Source organism: Zeus faber, assembly GCF_960531495.2.
Source record: "Zeus faber genome assembly, chromosome: 22".
Lineage (NCBI taxonomy): Eukaryota > Metazoa > Chordata > Actinopteri > Zeiformes > Zeidae > Zeus > Zeus faber.
In genome coordinates, this window is record NC_137209.1 from 6,242,014 (window position 1) to 6,267,013 (window position 25,000).

General features: G+C 40.9%; 1 protein-coding gene across 1 annotated transcript in view; it reads left to right on the top strand.

Moving 5' to 3' along the window:
- Positions 1 to 25,000, top strand: part of tbc1d19 (TBC1 domain family, member 19) — a 34,917-nt gene that overhangs the window by 519 nt on the left and 9,398 nt on the right. The window contains exons 3-12 of the mRNA XM_080023247.1: positions 5,037 to 5,082; positions 6,839 to 6,914; positions 7,133 to 7,207; positions 9,880 to 9,943; positions 11,673 to 11,719; positions 11,805 to 11,915; positions 12,286 to 12,358; positions 12,874 to 12,912; positions 15,170 to 15,282; positions 24,097 to 24,171. Of these exons, the coding sequence (XP_079879373.1) occupies positions 5,037 to 5,082; positions 6,839 to 6,914; positions 7,133 to 7,207; positions 9,880 to 9,943; positions 11,673 to 11,719; positions 11,805 to 11,915; positions 12,286 to 12,358; positions 12,874 to 12,912; positions 15,170 to 15,282; positions 24,097 to 24,171 (719 nt within the window). The remainder of the gene's footprint in view (positions 1 to 5,036; positions 5,083 to 6,838; positions 6,915 to 7,132; positions 7,208 to 9,879; positions 9,944 to 11,672; positions 11,720 to 11,804; positions 11,916 to 12,285; positions 12,359 to 12,873; positions 12,913 to 15,169; positions 15,283 to 24,096; positions 24,172 to 25,000) is intronic.

The window sequence follows — 25,000 nt, forward strand, 5'->3', positions numbered from 1 at the left end:
GCAGTAATTGTACGGCAGCCCCTTATTGTTATTCTAATTGTGAGAGGACAGAGAAACCCCCAAATTCCCTGAACTCTGAAGCCTACAACGATCTGGAACAACCAACTTCTGCACAACGCCCACCAACACGGCGAAGTCTTGTTTGAACCGCGCTGTCACAAGGGCCCGGCGGTCGAAGTCTCAATTCATACCGGTCACAAACGGAGGAGATATTAGCAAAAAAAAAAAAAACGCCGAAGAAATTGAGCAATATTAAAACCGCCGTGCCGGTAGTCCAGTCCGAAAAATGTTGGACCCAGCTTAAACTCTCCGAAACGCATACATCAGCTAGAAACACGTCGTTTAAACCGCTATATAACAGGGATCTCATGGTTATGATTCCGTCCAAATTGATCCACATACGGAGCAGATATTCATGAAAAACCGAACAAATTTGACCCGAAATATTCAGCGTTTGTATTTATATGACAAGTCACACGTGTCGTGCGAAATTGAACGGGATGAGATTTACAGTGAAACTTTTATGTATCCCTGTGTCGTCTTTAGAAATGACCAATGTTCTGTTCTCCCTCAGCGTGCTCCCTGTGAGCCTGTGTTGAGGTCAACAGACAGCTAAACTCTTAACCATACTATTCCCTCCAAGGAACAGGCAAGTGTTGTCGTTGGCGGGGCTTTAATAGGGCAAAGTGTGAAACTGAAAATACAAACAAAATATGACGTCAGGCACAAGGTAATTTGCAGGTAAGTAAAAAGGTAAATACAAATTAAATCTAGGTTAGCTCTGGTTAGCTTAGCTAGCAAGGTAGGTATTAGCTATGATACATTGAGCCAAAAGTTGACTCATATTTATTAAAACTAAAGATGTTACTTATCAAAATAATCATCTGATAGGAACATAAAACACTTAAATACTGTAAAACTTGCAGATGGTGCCATCTCAAAGAAGGCGGTGGATTATCGAGGCTTTGTGACTGCAATATGCCGACTGATAAATAACTGAAAAACGCAACTTCCTGTCTAACTACTTCTTCTGTGGTTTCGTGAAATACAAAATCTACAGCCAGTAAAACTAAAATGAACGACTAGAGGGGAGCATAACTTTGCCTGCTTACCTAACTTTGCGTCTGAGAGACAACGCTACACACTATTCACAAACCTTTGTCTTCTGGAGAGACGAGGAGAACAACTTCTGAGGTAGGTCTCAAGATTGTTTTCACTGCCTGTTGCTGGGTGACTTTAACCTCCACCTTCCTCACCAAGCCGTCTTTACTGGGAAGCACCTTTATGTAGACTCCTATCGGCCATTCGTTCCTTCTTGTCTGAATATCCTTCGTTAGGACAATGTCACCTTCCTAAAGGTTTGGTCTCCTGTGGAACCATTTCTGCTGAGTCTGGAGGGTATTCAGGAATTCCTTGCGCCATCTTGCCCAGAACGTCTCTGCCAGGAACTGCACTCTCTTCCACTGGTGTTTGAAGAGGTCTCCTTTGGTGATGTCCACAGGACATGCTTTCCAACATGCCACCCATGTGTGAAGTGTGTGGTGGGTTGAAGACCCATGTGCATTTCTGGTCCAGGAGGTATTTCTCAACACTGGTCTCACCAAGACTTGGAGGGTCCAACTTCAGCTCTCTCGATGCGCCCACAAAGTTAGTGCGCCAGTCTGACCTCAACTGCCATCCAGGGCCTCTGATTGGAGAAGAATCTGCGGAAAGCGTTGATGAAACTAGAGGAACTCGGACTCTATGACCTCTATGTGAGCAGCTCTTGTGGACATGCAAGGAAAACAGCACTGCCCATCTCTTGCTATTTGCCTGCCCACCTCTTGTGCATCGTGTTGTAACCTCCCAAGGTCCAAAGACGTCAAGTCCTCCATAGGAGAATAGGGGGTCTGTGTGCAAACACTCAGCTGGTATGTCTACCATCTTCGGATGTTCCACTTTTCCTCTCAACTTGCGACAGGTTACACATTTGTGGACAATGCTTCTGATGCTCCTCTTGGCTCCTACTATCCACAAGCCACTGACTCGGATAGCCCCTTCGGTCAAATGTCTTCCCTGATGCATCACCTTCTCGTGGTGATAGCGAATGAGCAGGGTAGCAACATGATGTTAACCTGAGATGAGAGGGTTAGTTTCATTTTGATGAAAGTCTGACTGAGTCATTCGGCCTCCAACTCTCAGTGAACCATCTTGATCGATGATGGGATGGAGTTTTCGTAGGGGACTGCCGGTTGGAAGATCTTTCTTGGGTTCTATACACTTGTATACATCAGTGTACACCTCATGTTGCACACATCTGATCACCGTATGCTCTGCTTGTGTCAGGTCTTTGTCTGTAAAACCTTTCTTGAAGACATGTCATCCATGACAGTTGTCATCTCCTGTTGACTTGGTAAAGTTGCGACTAATGTGAAGAAGTCGAACAAGTGTCTTGGTGACAGTACTCCAGCTTGGGAAGCGCTCAAATCGCTTCAAACCTAGCAGATTCTGTGTGACTCGAGTTGACATCAGTCGCTTGCAGGCATAGTCTCTGTTGTTGGGAAGTAAACATCTGGGAGCATGATTGAGCATGATTTGCCACTGAATCTGTTTCCACAAACTTCAGCAAACTTAGCTGTTATGTCCTGACTTACTATGGCTTCTTCCTCCCCGCCATGCTCTTACAATGGAGAGTAAGGTCTTGGCAACTTTGGCGCTGGGCCTTGATGAAGGGCAGAAATATGTCTCTCACTGTCACACTGTGCATTTTACAACCACGTCACAATTCTTGGCTTGGTGGGCTGTTAAAGCAGAGCAGCGGAAGCAGATGACATTGTCTTTCGGTCCTACACCTCTCGCTGTGTCAAAGTACAACAGACCAGGTAGGTAGCCATCACGCTTGGCAGATTCCAACTCCAGGAGTAGATCTTCGAGTTACGCAGCCTTCCATGGTCCCTGCAAGAAAGCTTGGGGAAGTTCTCATCTTTGAGAACAGGGCTCTCTCTAGCACCGTAACAGTCCTCCAATCGTGACCATATCATGTCCATACCTTCAGCAAGGCAGCGAACATTCACCGCTTTAATCCTATGGGCTTGCTCGTTGGACTGGGGGCCCGACCATTTGATGAGGAGATCGATTTCTTCGTTTGTGGTGAGTCCTGGTTTTGCAATAGTGCTCAAGAAGGTTCATTTCCAGCTAGGATAGTTTTCGGGGCGGCCGTCAAACTTGTTCAACCCCCCCGGACACAAGTTGACGTCTTGCGAGGAACTTGGCTAGCTCTGTGGTTGTACTTTGGTCCTCATAGGGGGAAGAGCAGTATTGTCGACTGCTTAGCCTGGGGTTATATGGACTATTGTGTTGTGGTAGAGGAAGGAGCTGCTGGGAGTGATTGCTTGTGAATGCAGGTGTAGACTCTAATTTCCCTGCGCTGCTTCTCACTGGCTTAGATTCAGGTTTGATGGAGAAGCCTTGAGTTGAAATTACCAGTGTCCTTTTCAGTTAGGTTGATGTCAGCGTGTTTTTATGTATTCACTAACTCTCTGTCGTGGGGGGTACCTGAGGGGGAATGGACTCTAGGTCTCTAAAACTTGCAATGCAATCCAATTTCTGCAGCGGCGGCATCCATAACCTCCGCTTTCACCAATGCAGCGTTGGCCTCTTTTTCCTGCTGAAGTATGTCCATTCTTGTTTCAAAGCGAACCGTCTCCAGTTTTAGCTCCATCTCTTTCTGTGCGTAAGCTATTAAAGCTTGGGCTGCTTTGGCCTCCGCACGTGCTTTTGCCGCAGCTATGCTAAACTCTTGATGAGGCTGATGTGTGTGATGACCAGCTTGAACGTGATGACTTGACAGAATGGCTTTTGATAGACCCACTTTCTTTATCGTCTTGTCGCTTGCTTAGGTCTGCACTATTCGCTTTTGCTTTTGCTGTTTCTTGTCTACAAAGCTTCACTTGGAATCCGGGATCCAGGTCGCCTTCTTTTAATGAGTGGTCATCTTTTCACTGTTCTGTTCTCCCTCAGCGTGCTCCCTGTGAGCCTGTGTTGAGTTCAACAGACAGCTAAACTCTTTACCATACTATTTCCTCCAAGGAACAGGCAAGTGTTGTCGTTGGCGGGGCTTTAATATGGCAAAGTGTGAAACTGAAAATACAAACAAAATATGACGTCAGGCGCAAGGTAATTTTACAGGTAAGCAGGTAAGTAAAAAGGTAAATACAAATTAGCTCTAGGTTAGCTCCAGTTAGCTTAGCTAGCAAGGTATTAGCTATAATACATTCAGCAAGCATGTCACATTTAGCCGAAAGTTGATAATCATCTGATATGAACATAAAAAGGGATGGCGGTGGATTGTCAAGGTTTTGTGACTGCATTATGCCGACTGATAAACTGAAAAACGTAACTTCCTGTCTAACCGCTTTTGTGGTTTGGACAGGGAGTAGAAATCCATAGCCAGTAAAACTAAACAACCAAACAATTTATTTATGTGTGTATTTTTATAGCTTCTTACCTGGTAGATGTCAGTAGATCTGTTTGATTGATATTTTAAATCTGTAGTCCACATTACTTTGCCGGATGAATGAACAAAGAAAAGGAAATAACCCTAAAAATGTTGACTGAGCGTCTCTTGAAAAAAAAAAAATAATGTGACGTGCAACTCAACGAGGAGTTCGAAATCCAAGGTGGCGTCGGGAAAATAGAAGCCGTGCAATGGTAATTACCCCACAGAAATCCCACTGAAAATCTAAGACCATAAAGAAGCTTTTGTCCAAAAATCCAGTCGTCAATGTCACAATATAAAAAGAAAATGTACTGAAGAAACGAGACGAGCAACCAGGAGACGACAGATCGGGGGAGCCCATGCTGCGTTCAAGTAAACTCGGAAAATCGTGATGCTTTTCAGAGAACCCGGAAACTGTAAAACGCACCGACACGACTAAACTGGACCTTGTGTATTGCTGCCTGCAGCTATATTTATTATTATGATTATTATTGGTATTGTTATCATTAATCGAAACTGTTGCCATTCCTGATAAATCTAATCCATTCCTCTTTTACAGGTTGGGAAAAAAAGCTAGAGAATGCTGTCTATAGGGAAATGCACGTGTAAGTGATTTTCTGTCTTTATGGCATTATTTAAAGGTGAAGTGTGTAGAACTTAGCGGCATCGAGCTGTGAGGATGCAGAATGCATCCAACTGAATACCCCACCCCTCACCCTCCCCTTCCAAGCGTGGAGGAGACCCTACAGTGGCCGCAAAACTCACAAAAAAACACCAAAGTCCCTCTCTAGAGGCAGTGTTTAGTTTGTCCGTTCTGGGCTACTGTAGCAACATGCCTCTGTGGAAGGGGACCCGCTCCCTTGGTCAAAACAGCTCACTAAGGTAACGAAAACACAGTGATCCTTGTTTTCATGGGATTATACACTAATTAAAACCCACTTATGAATATTATATTCCATTTCTGCCAAGTTCGTTTCTCTAGGTGCTACGAAACTCTACACACTGCACCTTTAAAGCCTTACCGCACACACATGCACACAATGTTTAGCGATTGTTTAATTTAGATTTGAATACACACAGAATATAATGGTACACGTGACATTTTTGGCATCTCCATCAAGTTTCATCAAGTAAAAAATGATATAGGTGGGGTTTTAGAAGTTTTATTTGGATGGGCGGAGCATATGTGTCCCAGTACATTAGACGATGGGGCGTTCAATGATATACAAAAGGATAGGGAATGGTGGGCTTTAAGCATTTAAGACAAGCAATCTTTTAAAATCCATCCTGGATTAGGTGATGAATGCATCTAAATAGCTCCAGTGTAGCAAATTACATTTCCTCAATGGGAGCCCAAGTAAAATAAAATGGGGTCCTGGATCCAGCCTTGCGGAACACTATATACAATGATGTGGACTGCAACAACTTAAAAATGTCAAATTACCTACATGCTCAGTAGATCTTGTCGTTGAAAGAAAAAAATATACATGGAAATTCAAATGACCTATACTTTTTGAGTCCAGCGAGACTGTTTTCCTATATTTCTGTGTGATAACACTACATAGAACCTATTACCAGCATCCTGTCCTCACAATGCATTGTGGGATGCACTTCACTGCGTTTGTGCCTTGTTTGCCTACATGTTTCACCGTATTCAATACGTAATCCTGGTACTTATTGCATGCACTATTTGACACATACTATGGTTTCAGACATACTGAACATGTTCACATACTAATTTGACGCACCAACTAGTATTCTAGTTTTTACTGGCGCTCATCTTGTCAAGGATGTCGACTTGTTTCAATGGTCTGACTGCCTGTTATCTACCACCAAATGTTGAGTCTCGACGAGACTTCGATTTTACTGTCAAATCTTTGAATTATTTTTTACCACTAAAAATCTTAAAACATGCCCTCCTGACTGAAACTAGAGTGGGCTTGAAAAGCCAGATGTTTTTAGACTCGGACAGAAGCGTCTGCTAAATGATGATGTAAAGTGACATGCACCGTTGGGTCTCCTCCCGTTGTTCTCCTGAACATGTTTACATTGATGCAAATGTCACGTAGCGCGAAGAAACCCGGGGTCATTCTTAATGCCTTGTTGAGCATAAAAGGAGCAGTGAATCTTCCCCCTCGTTCTGTTGTACGAGCCGGCACGGTGCACGGCCGTGTTTTTGTCCAGTTCTGCATCTTCACCTTGCTTCGCCGTCTTACTGTCCTGTCCATCATGAGCTGCCTCAAGAATCCTTGCTCACCTTGTTTTAAAACCCACTGTGGATATTTTCATATAATCACTTGGTCCACACACCTCCACCCGTCTACTTCTCCCCCCCCCCCTTTCCCCTTTTGTGTGGTGCAGCCAGCCTCCACCCAGCCTCCCGACAGCCCCTCCGGAGCACCTCAAGGAGCCGCTGGCCTACATGCGCGGCGCACAGGTCGGTCCGTCTCCTCCGATCTCCATCACTCTCCTGCTTGACCGCTTAGTCCACTGATGGATTTAGGGCTTGATCACACGGTGTCTTACGTGTGTGTGTGTGTGTGTGTGTGTGTGTGTGTGTGTGTGTGTGTGTGTGTGTGTGTGTGTGTGTGTGTGTGTGTGTGTGTGTGTGTGTGTGTGTGTGTGTGTGTGTGCGCGCTCGCTCCCCCCCCTCAGGCCAGCTGGGAGACACGTATCCACAAAAGCCTCAACAGCATGTGCACGGAGCTGGGAGTCTCACTGGCTCGCAAGGTGCCCCAACATGTCTCTTTACTTCAGGCAGAGCGATTATAATAGTTTCAGTCGGGTTTTGCATAGTGTGTGTTTTGTTAGTTAAGGGTTAGGTAAGGATAAGCGTTAAAGATATTCTCAAATTTCGTGTAAAATATGTATTTCATTTCATTCGCAAATATCTTAGAAATCACAACTAAACTGGAATTGATTTGTGTGTGTGTGTGTATGTGTGTGTGTGTGTGTGTGTATTTATATATTATAAGAGAAAAATGCACATGATCAACTGTTTGAATGATGTTTTACATTTTATATAGGACAATAGCCTTTTGTATGTTATGTTATTTTGAAACATTGCCTCTGGGTTTTAAGGAGCCTCTCAGAGTTTGTATGAAGAGACTGTTCTTTCTCAGCAATGTAAATTGTAGTATTGAAGAACCAGATCACATTCCATCCTCATTCAAGCGTGTGTGGAGGCAAGGATAACCCCAGGGAGGCTTGAAAGAGCTTGGGGGCTTGTGTGTTTGTTTTATGGCATTGAATCCGTGACTGGAGTTTGACTGTTAAATCACTGTATGAGGGAAACACCCGGGGAGACAATTGAGGGTACCTGGCCAATGGCCCACAACCTCTCTTTGGTATAAAACTCTCTTGGTCAGCCGTTGGGGTAGACTGATCAGAACACTGCTTTGAAGCATTACTTGGAGAAAAAAAAAGTCTTGCTTTCCTGTAGCGGACAGATTAACCTCACCAAACACACAGAAGAATTTCTCCAAATATATATATACGTGTGTATATATATATATATTTACACACACACACACACACCTACACACTACTCACAAAAAGTTAGGGATATTTGGCTTTCGGATGAAATTTATGGAAAATGTAAAAAGTTCAAGCTACAGTGATATTATATCATGAAAGTAGAGCATTTAAGTAGAAGCATGCAATGGTGATTTCCTCATCTCAAACAATTTATTGAAACAAAAGCCAACCACAGTGGTGGGTATACCACAACAAAATGTCAATGTCTCAATAACTTGTCATGTGCCCTTGAGGATCAATTACAGCTTGACAACCACGTCTCATGCTGTTCACAAGTCGACTTATTGTCTGCTGAGGCCTGGCACCCCACTCTTCTTGAAGGGCGGCCCTCAGGTCATTGAGGTTCCGGGGTACAGAGTTACGAGCCTCAACACGGCGACTCAGCTGATCCCATAGGTTTTCTATGGGATTCAGGTCTGGAGAAAGTGCAGGCCACTCCATTTGAGGTGCCCCAGTCTCCAGCAGCCGTTCCCTAATGATGCCACCTCGATGAGCTGGAGCATTGTCGTCCATGAAGATGAAATGAGGCCTGTGTTGTTCATGCAGGGGCACAATGACTGGATTAATGATGTTATTCAGGTAGTACGGGCTTGTCACTGTACCATTCACAAAGTGTAGGACAGTTCTATATTGACTAGAGACACCTGCCCACACTGTAACACCACCACCACCAAAGGCTCCTCTGGTTACAACAGTGGCTGATGCATAGCGCTCTCCTTGACGTCTCCAACATCGTTGGCGGCCATCATTTCTGCTCAACGTGAATCGACTTTCATCAGAGAACAGCACTGAGGCCACTGGTCCCTTGTCCAGCGTCAATGCTCCCTGGCTCGTGCAAGACGATGATGCCTGTGCTGGTGGTGTGGTCAGGTACCCTTGCAGGTCGTCTAGCAGGCAGACCACGCTGATGGAAACAGTTTCGAATGGTCTGACGTGACACTTGGGTGCCTCTCTCCTCCCTTAAATGTGCCTGGAGTTGAGTGGCATCATCATCCGGTTCCGCAGGGCACTGTTCACAATGAAGCGCTCATCAGTGTGGGATGTGGCCAAAGGACGTCCACTTCTATGCCTTTCTGTGACTCTTCCAGTCTCTGTATCTCTGTTGCAACCTGCTGATGACACTCTGTGACACTCTAAGCTCAGTGGCCAATTCCCTCTGAGAACATCCTGTTTGAAGCCTCGCAATGGCGAGGTACTGTTGATCAATTGTTAGGTGTCGTCTTGGTCTCATGATGTCAAAATGTGAACAGCATGATGAAGAGGACTGTTTAAATACCAATTCTAACTGAACCAGGAAATGTATTGGTCGATTCATGGATCAAACACCTGTTGTGAATTTTGCCGTTCAGCTCCTTGTTAGAGAACAGCAAGTTGTGCAAAACGTACTGAAATGTTGAACAGTTGGACATGTGCGTTCAAAAGTTTAGAGAAGGTCAAATTAAGTTCACCTGTAAAGGTTATAGTGCATTCTAGGTTCATCCTGAAATTTCACCCTAACTGTGTGTGTGTGTGTGTGTGTGTGTGTGTGTGTGTGTGTGTGTGTGTGTGTGTGTGTGTGTGTGTGTGTGTGTGTGTGTGTGTGTGTGTGTGTGTGTGTGTGTGTGTGTGTGTGTGTGTGTGTGTGTAAAAACATCTTTTTTTCCTTTCCACGGGCCAGATTGGACCCCTGTGTGCCGAAAATGGCCCGTGCGCCCCATCTTTGGCCCCATTGCTCTCTAGCTTTGTAGAAATGTATGAAAGGACCGAACTAGGCTCCAATTAGCATGAGCCCTCACCCAGTGTTCCGTACCCAAAAACGCCTTGAATGTCTTTACTCAAGCTCCCGGAGCTCGCGTTGACACTCCATCTCCCTGCCTCCTCCACAGCGGCCAGCGGTGGAGCAGAAGGAGCTCGCCAACAAATGGAACGAAATGGGCACCGACGAAACAGGTTTTTATCCGACCGCGCCGCTTTTACTTTCCTCTTTTGAAGCCAAAGCCAAACTCTTCCTTTTCCTGCGTAAAGACGGAGTTGTGCTGTACAGTGTGAAGTCGACTTTTCCTTTTAGTTATGATATGGTTATTAACCTAATAGCTCAGGTTGGCCTCTCAGGGTTCAAGCCGCTCTGGTTCTCCAACGTGACATTTCTAACCCTGTTGTCATCAGGGGTGTAATAACATTGTGTCCCGTACCTATAAACACTGGCGGTGGAGAATGTCGAAGTTGTCCAGACTCCCCGGAGCAATTTGAGATAATGTGCCGAACACCCGCCGCCTGCAGAGAACTCGCTGTGCTCCAGATCACTGCATTGTTTTATTTTATCTCCCACTTACTCACTAGCTGTTCTATTTTGTCACAAATTCATGTCTGGTCATGAAGGTTGTTCATGAGGAATTTGGAATCAGAATGAGTTTATTCCTCCGTTTATTCCGCTGTAGCTGCAGCCAGCGACGCACGGGGTGCAGGGTAGTCGGTGTCACGTGCGTGATGAAACAGTGTACACCGTACAAGTCGTATTCGCAATACTGAAGAATTTATTGTGGTGAATGTTATAACTGACCACAGTTCAAGATGACATATAACCAAATGAACTGTCGAATGGAATACACACTTATGTTGTATTGGCAACAAATCTGGCTCTGTCTATGAAATATAATGTTTATTGTCGACTACCATTCACTTAGACTTCGGCTTAATATCTAAGGACTAATACAAATGTTTGTAACCGCTTTGCCAAACATGTTTGTTTTTTTTCCACCGACCTCTCCTCCTCTTTCAAACAAATATATTTCCAGTAAATGTGGTCTGATAAACTTAGTTGTGGAGATGGCGGCTTTGTGTGCTGCCGGGATGTTTGTGTAAACTCTGTGACGAATATTACGTCTCTGGTTGGGGAATGAATTTCTTTGTCGAGTTTGGGCACTATCGTCTTTCGTTCCGTGTGGTTACAGTCCCCTGCCACGGTCACAATTCCCTCTGGGTGTGCATTCAGCTGGTTATTGATGGCGCTATGCGGTTTCTCCAGGGCTATTTTAGTGGGTGGCCGTATGCAAACCGCTGGGATTAAGATGGCAGCAAACTCTCGGCATAAAGAAGGTGTCTGCATTTCAAAGTCACGTATTCTGTGTTTGGGGAACAGTGTGTCCCAACAATGTCCTTAGCTTTACTTGGCCTTAGCTTAGCGGGTTAGCCGGAAATGAGGAAAAACACTGTGTTTGGATCAAACTTGGACCACGGCATGTGTGGACTGCCCCGAATACTATACTATACTATCATTCATTCGTGTCCGCGGGTTCGATGGTTTCTGAGTGCCAGACACTTTGACATGTGATAATGTCACAAATAGCCAAAGACTACAGAACAGGATCAAAATCTATAAATATATACAGAATATACTAAATGCGATTCTACGCATAGGATAAATTATTGGTCTAGGTGTAAAGGGTACAAATTATTACTATGTACTAACTGAGTCTATGGAGTTATAACAGTGTTATTTCAATATATCGTACGATGATTCTTAAGTTCAATTCAGACTTAATCATCAGATAATTTGGTGTAAATGCAAAAGAATATAGTTGAATAGGGTTAGGGTTAGCTAACCCCAAATTGCTTAATCTATGACAAAAAGACAAAATGTATTCAGCTGAAAACCTGGTTTGTGTGTGTACCCTTCCAGACCTAAGTCGCTTCAGACCCGTCTACGCCCCCAAGGACTTTCTCGAGGTAAACCTACCTGTAGGATCATTTTGAACATTTTTAAGTCAGTCCATTTAGGGAACTCAACTCTCTTGTCTTCTACGCCTTCCAGGTGCTGATAGGTCTGCGGAACTCCAACCACCACGGCAGCGAGGAGGTGAGCGCCCAGAGCCACTGGGGTCTGATCCAGGTTCCCCTCAACGTGAGGGACGTCCCGCAGATGGTACGTTCCGCCGCCTTTCACTGCCACTCTCTACATGTAAAATGGCAGTGAAATGGGTTTCCTGAATACTGTAAATTTGATAAATGCAAATATGGGTAAAATATGTGTACATAGAAATACAATATACATAAAATGCATATAGCGAATGCTTAGTTTATATAAATAAAATCTTTATCATTTCTTCTTATTTTCACATTTTAATTTAAATATATGGATTATAGATATTTACAGAATATATTTCTCTGGACCTTTCCAATGGGCATTTCCCTCCAAATTGTATTGTACGATATAATGGGACAAATAAACACTCAGACTCTTTATATATGAACTTTTGTATCGAATTCACAACTGTTTGCCTTTTAACCGTCAGAGGGAGGTCTATCCAGAACTGAGCTTGACCAACGGACAGCTCGGCATCGACGACAACGCTCACCTGCATCCAGGTTGGCTATACTTCAGATGACAAGTTCAAACTTTCATTGCAGGAAACAATTTTGTTTTTATATATAAATAGATATATTGTTATTATCAGTAGTAGTCGTAATAATTCAAGCATTTAATAAATAAATCCATAATTATAAATATAAGAATACATATAATAATTAAGAATTGATTATAAGAATAAAGATATTTCTGTTTTATTTATGATATAAATCACCAAGATCACATTATCCATTTTACATATAACATATATATCACATAATCGCTTTGTGGCCCAACAGTTTTTTAAGTAATGACACATTTTTGGAGCAATTACAGTTATTATCAACTCTTTTTTTTTTTTTTTCTTCTTATATCATCCATTGTCTTTTGCGTCTGGGATCTCTCAAATGACACCACCTCACTGGACGGGACTTAAAAAGCAGTGTATCTTCTGGCTCTGCATTTGTAAATCAGAGCCGTGCAGGCGGTTGATACGAGTTTTACCTTTTTCTTCCTTTTGTATTTCCCGGGGCAGACTTATTTGAAAGCAAGCACGTGGACATGGGGAAGAAAGGTACGTGAAGGATGATAAGTCGCTGTTTCAAGCCCCGAAAAATCTGCACTACGCCATATAAACATATATGTATTATATGGCTATATTATATTTCAGCATATTTTATGTGGCCAAAATATCTCTCTGCTCAAATGTCACTCAAATGTCCTGGTAGCCGTATAATCCACCGCCGTCCGCTCCTTTATATACACACAAGTGAAGATAAACTAAAATCAAAATTGAACATTTTAAACATTACTGTAAAAAAATAGACATGGAAATAGACATGGCAATTAAAATATATGTAGATATATAAATTCCGATACCTCCCTCACCCCCTCTTCTCTTTCTCCCACTCTCTCTCCCCCCACCTCCAGAAATTCCCCCTTGTGTCTTTCCCGGCCCCTCTTTAGTGTTGGTTCCTCACCGGCCACGGAGGCTCTTAGCTCCTCGCTCTGGTGTGAACCCAGTGTAAACACACAGCAAAAAACAGTATACACACCCCCACGTGTGCGTGTGCGTGTGTGCGTGTGCGTGTGCGTGTGTGCGTGTGCGTGTGCGTGTGCGTGTGCGTGTGTGTGTGTGTGTGTGTGTGTGCGTTCGTTCGTTCGTTCCGGGATTAATGTTGGCTGCACCTCTACAGTGGAGAGAGAAGGGGATTATGCCGATAGAGAGAGAGATATTTGCGTAAATGCATTCTCTTTTCTGAGCGGAATTGATCTCTTTTTATCAGGATTATGTTCACTATCGTCTGAGCTGTGCAAGGCTGTGATGGACCTGAGTCGTCTCTGTTGCAAAACCCAAGTGTAAATAAAAAAAAATAAAAAAATGTTTCCGGGCGGAAAGCGCCCAGGCTTATGGATGGCGTCGCCAAAGATCGGTCACAAAAATGGTTCCGTCTCCTTCCAAACGATATATTTCTTTAATCCGTGGATGAGATTCTTGGCATGAATATAAATGCCCTGCGCAGACTCCTTTCCTTGGTTAAGACAGCCGATAAAATGAAATATTAAAAAAGCACTTTTGGCAATGTCCTGCTCTGAGAGGCTTGATAAACAGGGCCCCTGGTGCTCCAGAGCCGTTACGTAGCCACGCCTGGTTTAGGAGCTGTTATGTCATCTATCGCTTTGTTAGGGTTTTTATTTTATGTGCGTTGGTACTGGAACATTAAACATATGTAATAGGGGTTTAACTGTTGAGTGACAGGGAGCTCTGACCCTGGAGAGAAGCACTTTTACTACTAATGGAGGAAGATGCACAGATAGGGATTCCCCTGGAATGAAGGAAGATGAGGGATGTTGCCTTTCTTTCTCTCTCTCTCTCTCTCTCTCTCCCTCTCTCTCTCTCAATTCATGTCAACTTGAATTCGAAGGGCTTTATTGGCTTGGGAGACGTAGGTCTACCTTGCCAAAGCAAGTTGAAAACAAACAGAGGGGAACATAAACTCGAGATAAAATAGAAAAATGTAAATATTGCTGTCAAAAAATATATATCAACCGATAAGTGAAGATAACCTTAAATTGAAATAGAAAATGTAAAACTTTGCTTTGAAAAATATGTAAACAGAGCTATCCTAAAGGACAAATGGAGGATATATATATATAAATACTTTGATTAAACAAATTGATATTGTGTACAGTTAAGTGAAGCTTGCCTGAAATAAAAATGGAAGAATGTAAATATTACTGTTAAAAAAAAAAAAAAGAATATATATATATATATAATTTATTTATTTTTTCAGTGAACTAAATCCATCCTAAACTAAAAATCTAGACATCACATTTAAATACAATGATGATCTATAAATACAAATAAGAATATAGACTAGAATATAGGCAGAAATGTGCAAACATTGCACTTACACATATCAATATCAATAGCTATCTCGAACCTCTAATATATATGCGTAAATACATACATACTATATACTAATATTATATATATATATATATATATAGATACTACATAGAGAAACACAGTGCATTCCCTGGACTCATCATCCACTGTTATAATTGATATACTGAATATATGTATGTTTGTATATATAGTCTGTATATGTACATATATATGTAGGTGTGTATGTATACACAGTATATAGACGATGTGTGTTTATGTATATACTGTATATGCACACACACACGTGCATGGACAGAAAAGTATATGTGTAAACATTTCAGAATGAACAGATGCTGTACAGCTTGTGTTTCCACTGTCTGTCTGTTCCACTGGATGCTCTAATTTTCACGTGTCTGTCTGTCTCTCTCTCTCTCTGTCTCAGTGGTTTCGGAGCAGGACAGTGCGGCGGCCCAGCAGTACAGCAGGCAGGGCTGCCCCACCGGGCTGCGGGCGAACCTCTGGGCCCTCATCCTTAACTCCACCAACCAGAGCCAGGTAGCATGTACACACACACACACACACACACACACACACACACACACACACACACACATACACACACACACACACACACACACACACACACACACACACACGTTTGGCCGGGCGGCTCCTGAGAGGCGGCTGTCAGTGTGTGTCACGGAGCGGCCATGCGCACACAGCTGCTGCCATTCCCAAACCAAGATGTTTTCTCAGTTGAACTTTTCAACCATTTCCTGGGTTAATGATTGGACGTTCTGTGTTGTTGTGTCAGCGGAGATTTCAGTTCCTTCCACATAAATACAGATGAAATAATAATATCAAATTAATAGAAGAATGAAATACGTATGTGCATTTTTTGCTAGACGTAGCATTTTGCACAGGAATGTCAGCAGAGATTTAAATTCATCCACATCACAAATAAAATACCACATCATAGATGGTTACATAGATGGATTCTTTGTTTTTATAAATTATATTTATAAAAACAAAGATAATCCATCTGTTACATCTGTAATATATTTGTATTTGTAATATTACTGATAATAGTATTATATTTGTAATATATTATATTACAAATGTATGATCATATAAAATAACATTATATATATATATATATATAGTATTATGAATATATTTTATTTATTTTACTATATATAATATATATGAACATTTTGTTCATATCTGTACAAATCACACTCAGATGCTTTGTAGCATCTAACTATAAAGGAAGGCATCTGTCTGTCTGTCCTTCGATTATCTCGACAACTGTATTGCTGGGGACCCAATGCCCAATATTAATAAACAGTGACTGTCTTTAACAGTCAGGCAGTTTCATCTTCCATTGTGGAAAGCTGACAGTAGTGTACGTGACATCAGTGTTATGCCTAAACATAGCTGTGCCAAGCAGTGAATCATTGACAGAAGAAACCAGGACTCGACCGATTCTCCTGAAGTTCTAATATGCCTATATTTTCAAATGTGGTGCTTCTTTTTTCTTGCAAAGTTGTCCCTACATTTATTTCAACTGTACCATTAAAATGTCTGAGAAAGTCTAGCATTTTGAAGGGCATGTACTATTCTAACTAATAAAGGAACCTCTGTATGCGGCTGACCGATTTGGGAAAATAATCGAAGCGATTTAGTTATTAGTATTTTTTAGACCAGTATTGCGATTGCAATTTAGTATGCGATACAAGCAATAAATCATTCTATAGCAGTGGTACTCAACCTTTCCCAGCTCAGGACCCACATTAACAAAACATATTTTCGCCAGAACCGAATTTTCCTAATATATAAATCAGGCTACTAGTAATATGTTATTAAGTAATGAAAAGCATATGGTATTTCACAATTGCAATTTATTATTATCATTACCATATTATTATTACTACCATTGCAACCACAAATGTATTATGTATAATTATACATACTCTACTACACATGTGCTGTGCTTGCAACGGTTGATGCTGTGTTCTCTGGAATATTGCACTTAAGTTAAGTTAATGAAGTTGGCTTAAATAAAAACTGTGGATTGATATAAAAGTTTTTCTTCTCTATATATTCATTGCATGGAGGCTGTTGTGGTGCTTGTAGCATGGAAACCGATGGAGGATTTGGACATGGTGGTCTCGCGCGGCGTGGTTGGGATAAGTCGCGGCTCCAGGTTATTACTTATCTACTGTAATAATATAATAAAATATGAATAATTAATAATAAAATTGCCTATGGAACCTAGGTGATCAACCATTGATCACTCAGTTAACAGATCATTGATCTCTATGGATGCACTCTCTCTCAAAGCCGTCATAGGCTGATGTGTCTAATGGAAATTCAGTTTTGAATACTACAGACAATGTCTCAAACAGAATTTATTGAATTACGCTTTTATTTTTTTATTTTAAATTTACACTATTCAACACTTTCACACACACATTAACACTTTCAAGAGCTGCAACTAGTCATAAAAGAGCCGCGGGTTGAGTTTCACTGGCTTCGATTGTGTAACATTAAAAACAACACTTTTTTTTTTTAATCGCAGCCTTGTCATTTTAAGATTGCATTCTATTACATTGCCGTGCCGTTTGAATTAGATTAATCTTTCAGCCCTACTCTGTATGTGTGCATGTATGCGTGTGTGTGTGTGCATGCGTGCACGTATGCATGTATGTGTGCATGTATGCATGTATGTGTGTATCTATGTATGCATGTATGTATGTATGTCCTTCGATTATATCAACATCTGATCTACTTCATACTTGGCAGGTGTATTGCTGGGGACTCAAGGTCCAATGGTCCAATTTGTACACACCACACATGTAATATTAATAAACCTTCAATAAACGGCAAACAGCGAGGCAGCAGGAGGCGGGGTTTCCCATGAGAAACAGCAGGCCAGCGGGGGTCGGGGCTTCCCATGAAAGCCATTGGCCCGTTCCAAACAGGCAACGTGTAATATTAATAAACTTTAAATAAACAAGCGAACGGCTAGTTTATCCAAAAGTGCGACTTGGGTTTGTTTTCTGTTTCTGACCGCGAGTCGCCACAACTTTCACGAATAGGCTGCATGTTTGAACACGCACTGCACTAGTAGGCATAAAAACAGTGATGTTGTTTGACAGTGGTGCCTGCGCTGAACCCTTGTTTTTCACGTCCGCGGCATAATCAAACAGACAATAGATATACGAATAGATATTTCTCTTTCTCCACAGAGACACAAGTTCCTGCGCTCGCAGATGTAAATAAGCAGCTCTGCTGTTTACGTTTCACTTTTTCTGGTTTGCGCGGGCGGGCGCTCGGCCGGCTTCTCTCAAACACGGTGTCTGGCTCATTGCAAAAACAGTACATGGATTTAGATTTCCCCCAGAGAGAGTTAACACAGAGAGCAGACCTGGCCTGGAGGTCCTAGAGTGTGTTCCAGGCCAAACACATTGAGCGTTTAACTCTGCTATGTGACATTTATACTTATACACTGTGGTATGATGGGGTGAAATTACCAGAGTTCCATTTTGTGAAATGCTTGTGACAGTACAATTTTTCTTTTTTTTTTTTTTTTTTGGAAATCCTTCCTAAGTGGGTTGAGTGCAGAGTGCTTTTTGCAAGACCAAGTCAAACACGGTGCTCCTTAGAAGTAAATAGAGACAGATAGATAGCCATTGATCATTAATTATTTTGCTTTTTCCTACACAATAACTGATAAAAAAAAAATTAAATAGAAAGATACTTTGATTGATATATTCTTTGATAAATACAATTCTAATATTATGGAAAAAGGTTTGATCTTTTAATATCTTAAGGTCCCGAGCGAATTAACTGAAACTAACTGATTCCTAAAACGTAATGCAGTTAGTGAATACAATAATATAAATAAAATAAAATAATAATAAAATAAGACTCAAAAAGATAATACAAAGTGGGGGTACAAAATAGAAGTAAAGGGAATAGAGTTATGTATATGGGATAGGCTATTTGTATATACAGATATGTGCAGTAAAGTGCGTGTGAATAAAGTGTGTATGGCGATATACAGGTTTATGGATGTGGTGAGGGAGGACATGCAGGCGGTTGGTGTAAGGGAGGAAGATGCACAGAACAGAAGGTATTGGAGGCGGTTGATCTGCTGTGGCGACCCCTAACGGGAGCAGCCGAAAGACGAAGAAGAAGAAGATACAACAGTACGACACAGCAATACAGAAACACCGAACAGAACAGCAATACAGCACAGTATGCAGTAACCCAGAACAGTAACACAGTATGCGGAACAGTATGCTATATACAGTACAGTAAGGTAGTGGAGCCTATGTGCATGGCTCAGTGAGGACCCCTGGTGAGTTCAGCATTGACAGTTCTTATGGCTTGTGGGAAGAAACTCCGTCTCAGTCTCTCTGTTCTCGCTGTGTGACTGCGGAGGCGCTTGCCCGACCACAGCAGCTGGAACAGTCTGTTGTTGGGGTGATGAGGATCCTTCATGATCTCGCGGACTCTGCTACTACACCTCCTGGTGTATAAGTCCTGCAGGGAGGGGAGGGTAGTTCCAGTGGTACGTTCGGCTGAACGCACCACCCTCTGCCGGGCCCGCCTGTTAATAAAGAAATTTGACGGATTGATAGATGTAAAATTAAAAATGAATTTCAAACTACAGTGTCAGAGCAGCTCATATCAAAACAATGGGCAATAATAATGAAGTAACAAGCAATACGTAATGAACCTGAAAAATGACAAAACATAAGAAAAATGGCTAAATCACTACATTATTTTGACAAGTACCTCGATATTGATAAATTCACAATATTGTGGGGAATACGTTTTAGTGCTTACATGAGATATTTATTACATTTTTTTACATGTTACATGATTACATTTCACTGCATATATGTATGAAAGTATGTATATGTAAGTGACGAATAAAAAATCTTGAATCTTGAATATTTACATACAAGGAATCTTTGAGAAATAACCATCAGTAATGTGGATATTATGACCATTGGTTTGAACATGGCTTTATTTGCCATACATATGTCTATTCTCATATCACCAATTTCAGATTATAATGGTATATCACCTAGGTGTAACAATTAAACCATTCATTTAATTGTCATATCTTTGGCAATATGTCCATCTCTCTAATTCTAAATTTTGATAGAGCTGGTCTGGAGTTCCATTGCAAAGTCTCTCTTTTTCGTTCAAACTCCCTGCCATGAACCTGCGTGACCCTCATATCCCGGCGTGGAGCCCTTCTTGTAGAGCGGCTTGTTTAGCGTACGACACTGATGGTGTCCAGATTACAGGAACCCTCCCCTTTGTTTAAAATAAGTCTCTGTAATGAGTCTGCGACTACTAACCCCAGCTGTAAACAAAACCTACCCTCTCCGCTCCCCTCCCCCTCCGCCACCCCTGTTCCGCAGCCATCGCTCATGGCTGCGGTGCTTCGGGCTGTCAGGGAGGGACATTTTTATTCCGATTTGTCACCCGGCCTCGTGGCGTTGGCTTGCTTCAAAAGCCGGAGACGCTTACGGGGTTAAACCGCGTGGCGGAAATCCGAGACAGTCCATTTGTTAACCTGGGGTTGAATCCCGTTGCTTGAAGGGCCGGTGTTAAATAGAGATTTAATGATAATAGCTCACGTTTTCGGGTCTTCCGGTCCTGGAAAATTCAAACGATACGGTGAGAAACCTCCTGTTCCCTCTGACAATTGACAATGGCAATCATAAATGGTACCTTTTATTGTTGTCAAAGTGACTTGTTTTCGCCATATTTTGTATTTCTACAAGCGATGGTGCTTCTGCCATTGAACAAATCCTGGTGAAACTGGCATCCATAAATTGGTTGCTGGATTTACATTGGACAAATGAGGCAAAGCATCAACATACATACAACACAATACTCACTTAACATACTTGCAATAGCGTTGGCTTCCTACAGCTGTTATGTTAGAGATAATGTGCAGCGAGCCGGTCATTATCGTGAAATAACCGCGACACCACAATAACCGTTATTTTGGGGTTATTTTATCCTGCTTATTACACGGCTACCAACTAAGTCAAATAATACGTTTGAGACGGAATATTGATCTGAAATGATTTTATAATTTGTATGCATAGTTTTATAACTGGTATGACTAGTTTTATAACTGGTATACCTAGTTTTATAACTGGTATGACTAGTTTTATAACTGGTATGCCTAGTTTTATAACTGGTATGACTAGTTTTATAACTGGTATGACTAGTTTTATAACTGCTATGACTAGTTTTATAACTGCTATGACTAGTTTTATAACTGGTATGACTAGTTTTATAACTGGTATGCCTAGTTTTATAACTGCTATGCATAGTTTTATAACTGCTATGACTAGTTTTATAACTGGTATGACTAGTTTTATAACTGCTATGACTAGTTTTATAACTGCTATGACTAGTTTTATAACTGGTATGCCTAGTTTTATAACTGCTATGCCTAGTTTTATAACTGCTATGCCTAGTTTTATAACTACTATGCCTAGTTTTATAACTGGTATGACTAGTTTTATAACTGCTATGACTAGTTTTATAACTGCTATGACTTGTTTTATAACTGGTATGACTAGTTTTATAACTGGTATGCCTAGTTTTATAACTGCTATGCATAGTTTTATAACTGCTATGACTAGTTTTATAACTGCTATGCCTAGTTTTATAACTGCTATGCCTAGTTTTATAACTGCTATGCCTAGTTTTATAACTGGTATGACTAGTTTTATAACTGCTATGACTAGTTTTATAACTGCTATGACTTGTTTTATAACTGGTATACCTAGTTTTATAACTGCTATGCCTAGTTTTATAACTGCTATGACTTGTTTTATAACTGCTATGACTTGTTTTATAACTGGTATACCTAGTTTTATAACTGCTATGCCTAGTTTTATAACTGGTATACCTAGTTTTATAACTGGTATGCCTAGTTTTATAACTGGTATACCTAGTTTTATAACTGGTATGACTAGTTTTATAACTGCTATGTCTTGTTTTATAACTGGTATGACTAGTTTTATAACTGCTATGCCTAGTTTTATAACTGCTATGACTTGTTTTATAACTGGTATACCTAGTTTTATAACTGCTATGCCTAGTTTTATAACTGGTATACCTAGTTTTATAACTGGTATGCCTAGTTTTATAACTGGTATGCCTAGTTTTATAACTGGTATGACTAGTTTTATAACTGGTATGACTAGTTTTATAACTGCTATGCCTAGTTTTATAACTGGTATGACTAGTTTTATAACTGCTATGACTAGTTTTATAACTGCTATGACTAGTTTTATAACTGGTATGACTAGTTTTATAACTGCTATGCCTAGTTTTATAACTGCTATGCCTAGTTTTATAACTGCTATGCCTAGTTTTATAACTGCTATGCCTAGTTTTATAACTGCTATGCCTAGTTTTATAACTGCTATGCCTAGTTTTATAACTGCTATGCCTAGTTTTATAACTGGTATGACTAGTTTTATAACTGCTATGACTAGTTTTATAACTGCTATGACTAGTTTTATAACTGGTATGACTAGTTTTATAACTGGTATGCCTAGTTTTATAACTGCTATGCATAGTTTTATAACTGCTATGACTAGTTTTATAACTGCTATGCCTAGTTTTATAACTGCTATGCCTAGTTTTATAACTGCTATGCCTAGTTTTATAACTGCTATGACTTGTTTTATAACTGCTATGACTTGTTTTATAACTGGTATACCTAGTTTTATAACTGCTATGCCTAGTTTTATAACTGCTATGCCTAGTTTTATAACTGCTATGCCTAGTTTTATAACTGGTATGACTAGTTTTATAACTGCTATGACTAGTTTTATAACTGGTATGCCTAGTTTTATAACTGCTATGCCTAGTTTTATAACTGCTATGCCTAGTTTTATAACTGCTATGCCTAGTTTTATAACTGCTATGCCTAGTTTTATAACTGCTATGACTAGTTTTATAACTGCTATGACTAGTTTTATAACTGGTATGACTAGTTTTATAACTGGTATGACTAGTTTTATAACTGGTATGCCTAGTTTTATAACTGCTATGCATAGTTTTATAACTGCTATGACTAGTTTTATAACTGCTATGACTAGTTTTATAACTGCTATGCCTAGTTTTATAACTGCTATGCCTAGTTTTATAACTGGTATGACTAGTTTTATAACTGCTATGCCTAGTTTTATAACTGCTATGACTAGTTTTATAACTGGTATACCTAGTTTTATAACTGCTATGCCTAGTTTTATAACTGGTATACCTAGTTTTATAACTGGTATGCCTAGTTTTATAACTGGTATGACTAGTTTTATAACTGGTATGCCTAGTTTTATAACTGCTATGCCTAGTTTTATAACTGCTATGCCTAGTTTTATAACTGCTATGACTTGTTTTATAACTGGTATGACTAGTTTTATAACTGGTATGACTAGTTTTATAACTGCTATGCCTAGTTTTATAACTGCTATGACTTGTTTTATAACTGCTATGACTTGTTTTATAACTGGTATGACTAGTTTTATAACTGCTATGACTAGTTTTATAACTGGTATACCTAGTTTTATAACTGCTATGACTTGTTTTATAACTGCTATGACTTGTTTTATAACTGGTATGACTAGTTTTATAACTGCTATGCCTAGTTTTATAACTGCTATGACTTGTTTTATAACTGCTATGACTTGTTTTATAACTGGTATGACTAGTTTTATAACTGCTATGACTAGTTTTATAACTGGTATACCTAGTTTTATAACTGCTATACCTAGTTTTATAACTGGTATACCTAGTTTTATAACTGGTATGACTAGTTTTATAACTGGTATGACTAGTTTTATAACTGGTAGACCTAGTTTTATAACTGGTAGAACTAGTTTTATAACTGGTATGTCTCGTTTTATAACTGGTATGTCTCGTTTTGTAACTGGTATGTCTCGTTTTGTAACTGGTATGACTAGTTTTGTAACTGGTATGACTAGTTTTGTAACTGGTATGCCTAGTTTTATAACTGGTATGCCTTGCACAATGTGGTTTTCGGTGACTGCAAAGCTTTCTATAGTCCAGGAAAATAGTCCACAACAACATTACAGTGAAACAATGTCACAAACTATAAGAAATAAAAACATCTCCCGACAAATGACAAATTTATTTACTGTCCTTAATGTGAAATTGAAGGTATCCACATTCACCTCATCAGGTACCGTAGTTTCTACGCTGCGTCACAAAGTGTCGCCACTAGCTGGTGTTAGCATTAGCTTGAGCGTTAAAATGCAGATCATTTTCAGTGACCGCTGTTCTCTCTCCTTTCAGGACGTGATGCACTACGAGCAGCTGAAGGCCGGTGTGATCCAGTACGACCTGCTGGTGGACAATCTGATCTACAAGGTACACTGCTCGACAAATTTGACCATTTGTCTTTTAGTGTTTGCATTTTTTTTTTCTCCTGTGTCCAAGCAGACTTTACACCTTTTTATGTAAGACATTTACATATACCCATCAGCCACAGCATTAAAACCACTGACAGGTGAAGTGAATCACATTGATCATGTTGTTCCAGTGGCACCTGTCAAGGGGTGGGATATATTAGGCAGCAAGTGAACAGTCAGTTGTTGAAGTTGATGAGTTGGAAGCAGGAAAAATGGGCAAGCATAAGGATCTGAGCGACTTTGACAAGGACCAAATTGTGATGGCTAGACGACTGGGTCAGAGCATCTCCAAAACAGCAGGTTCTGGGGTGTTCCCAGTGTGCAGTGGTTAGTACCTACCAAAAGTGGTCCATGGAAGTACAACCGGTGAACCAGCGACAGGGTCATGGGCGCTCATAGGCTCATTGATGCCCGTGGGGAGTGAAGTCTAGCCCGTCTGGTGCGATCCCACAGAAGAGCTACTGTAGCACAAATTGTTGAAAAAGTTAAAGCTGCTATGATAGAAAGGTGTTAGCACATGCAGTGCATCACAGCTTGCTGTGTACGGGGCTGTGTAGCCGCAGAGCGATCAGAGTGCCCATGTTGACCCCTGTCCACCTCTGAAAGCACCTACAATGGGCGCCTGAGGGTCAGAACTGGACCATGGATTAATGGAAGAAGGTAGTCTGGTATGATGAATCATGTTTTCTTTTAGATCATGTGGATGGCTGGGTGCGTGTGCATTGTTTACCTGGGAAGAGATGGCACCAGGATGCACTATAGGAAAAAGGCAAGCCAGCGGAGGCAGA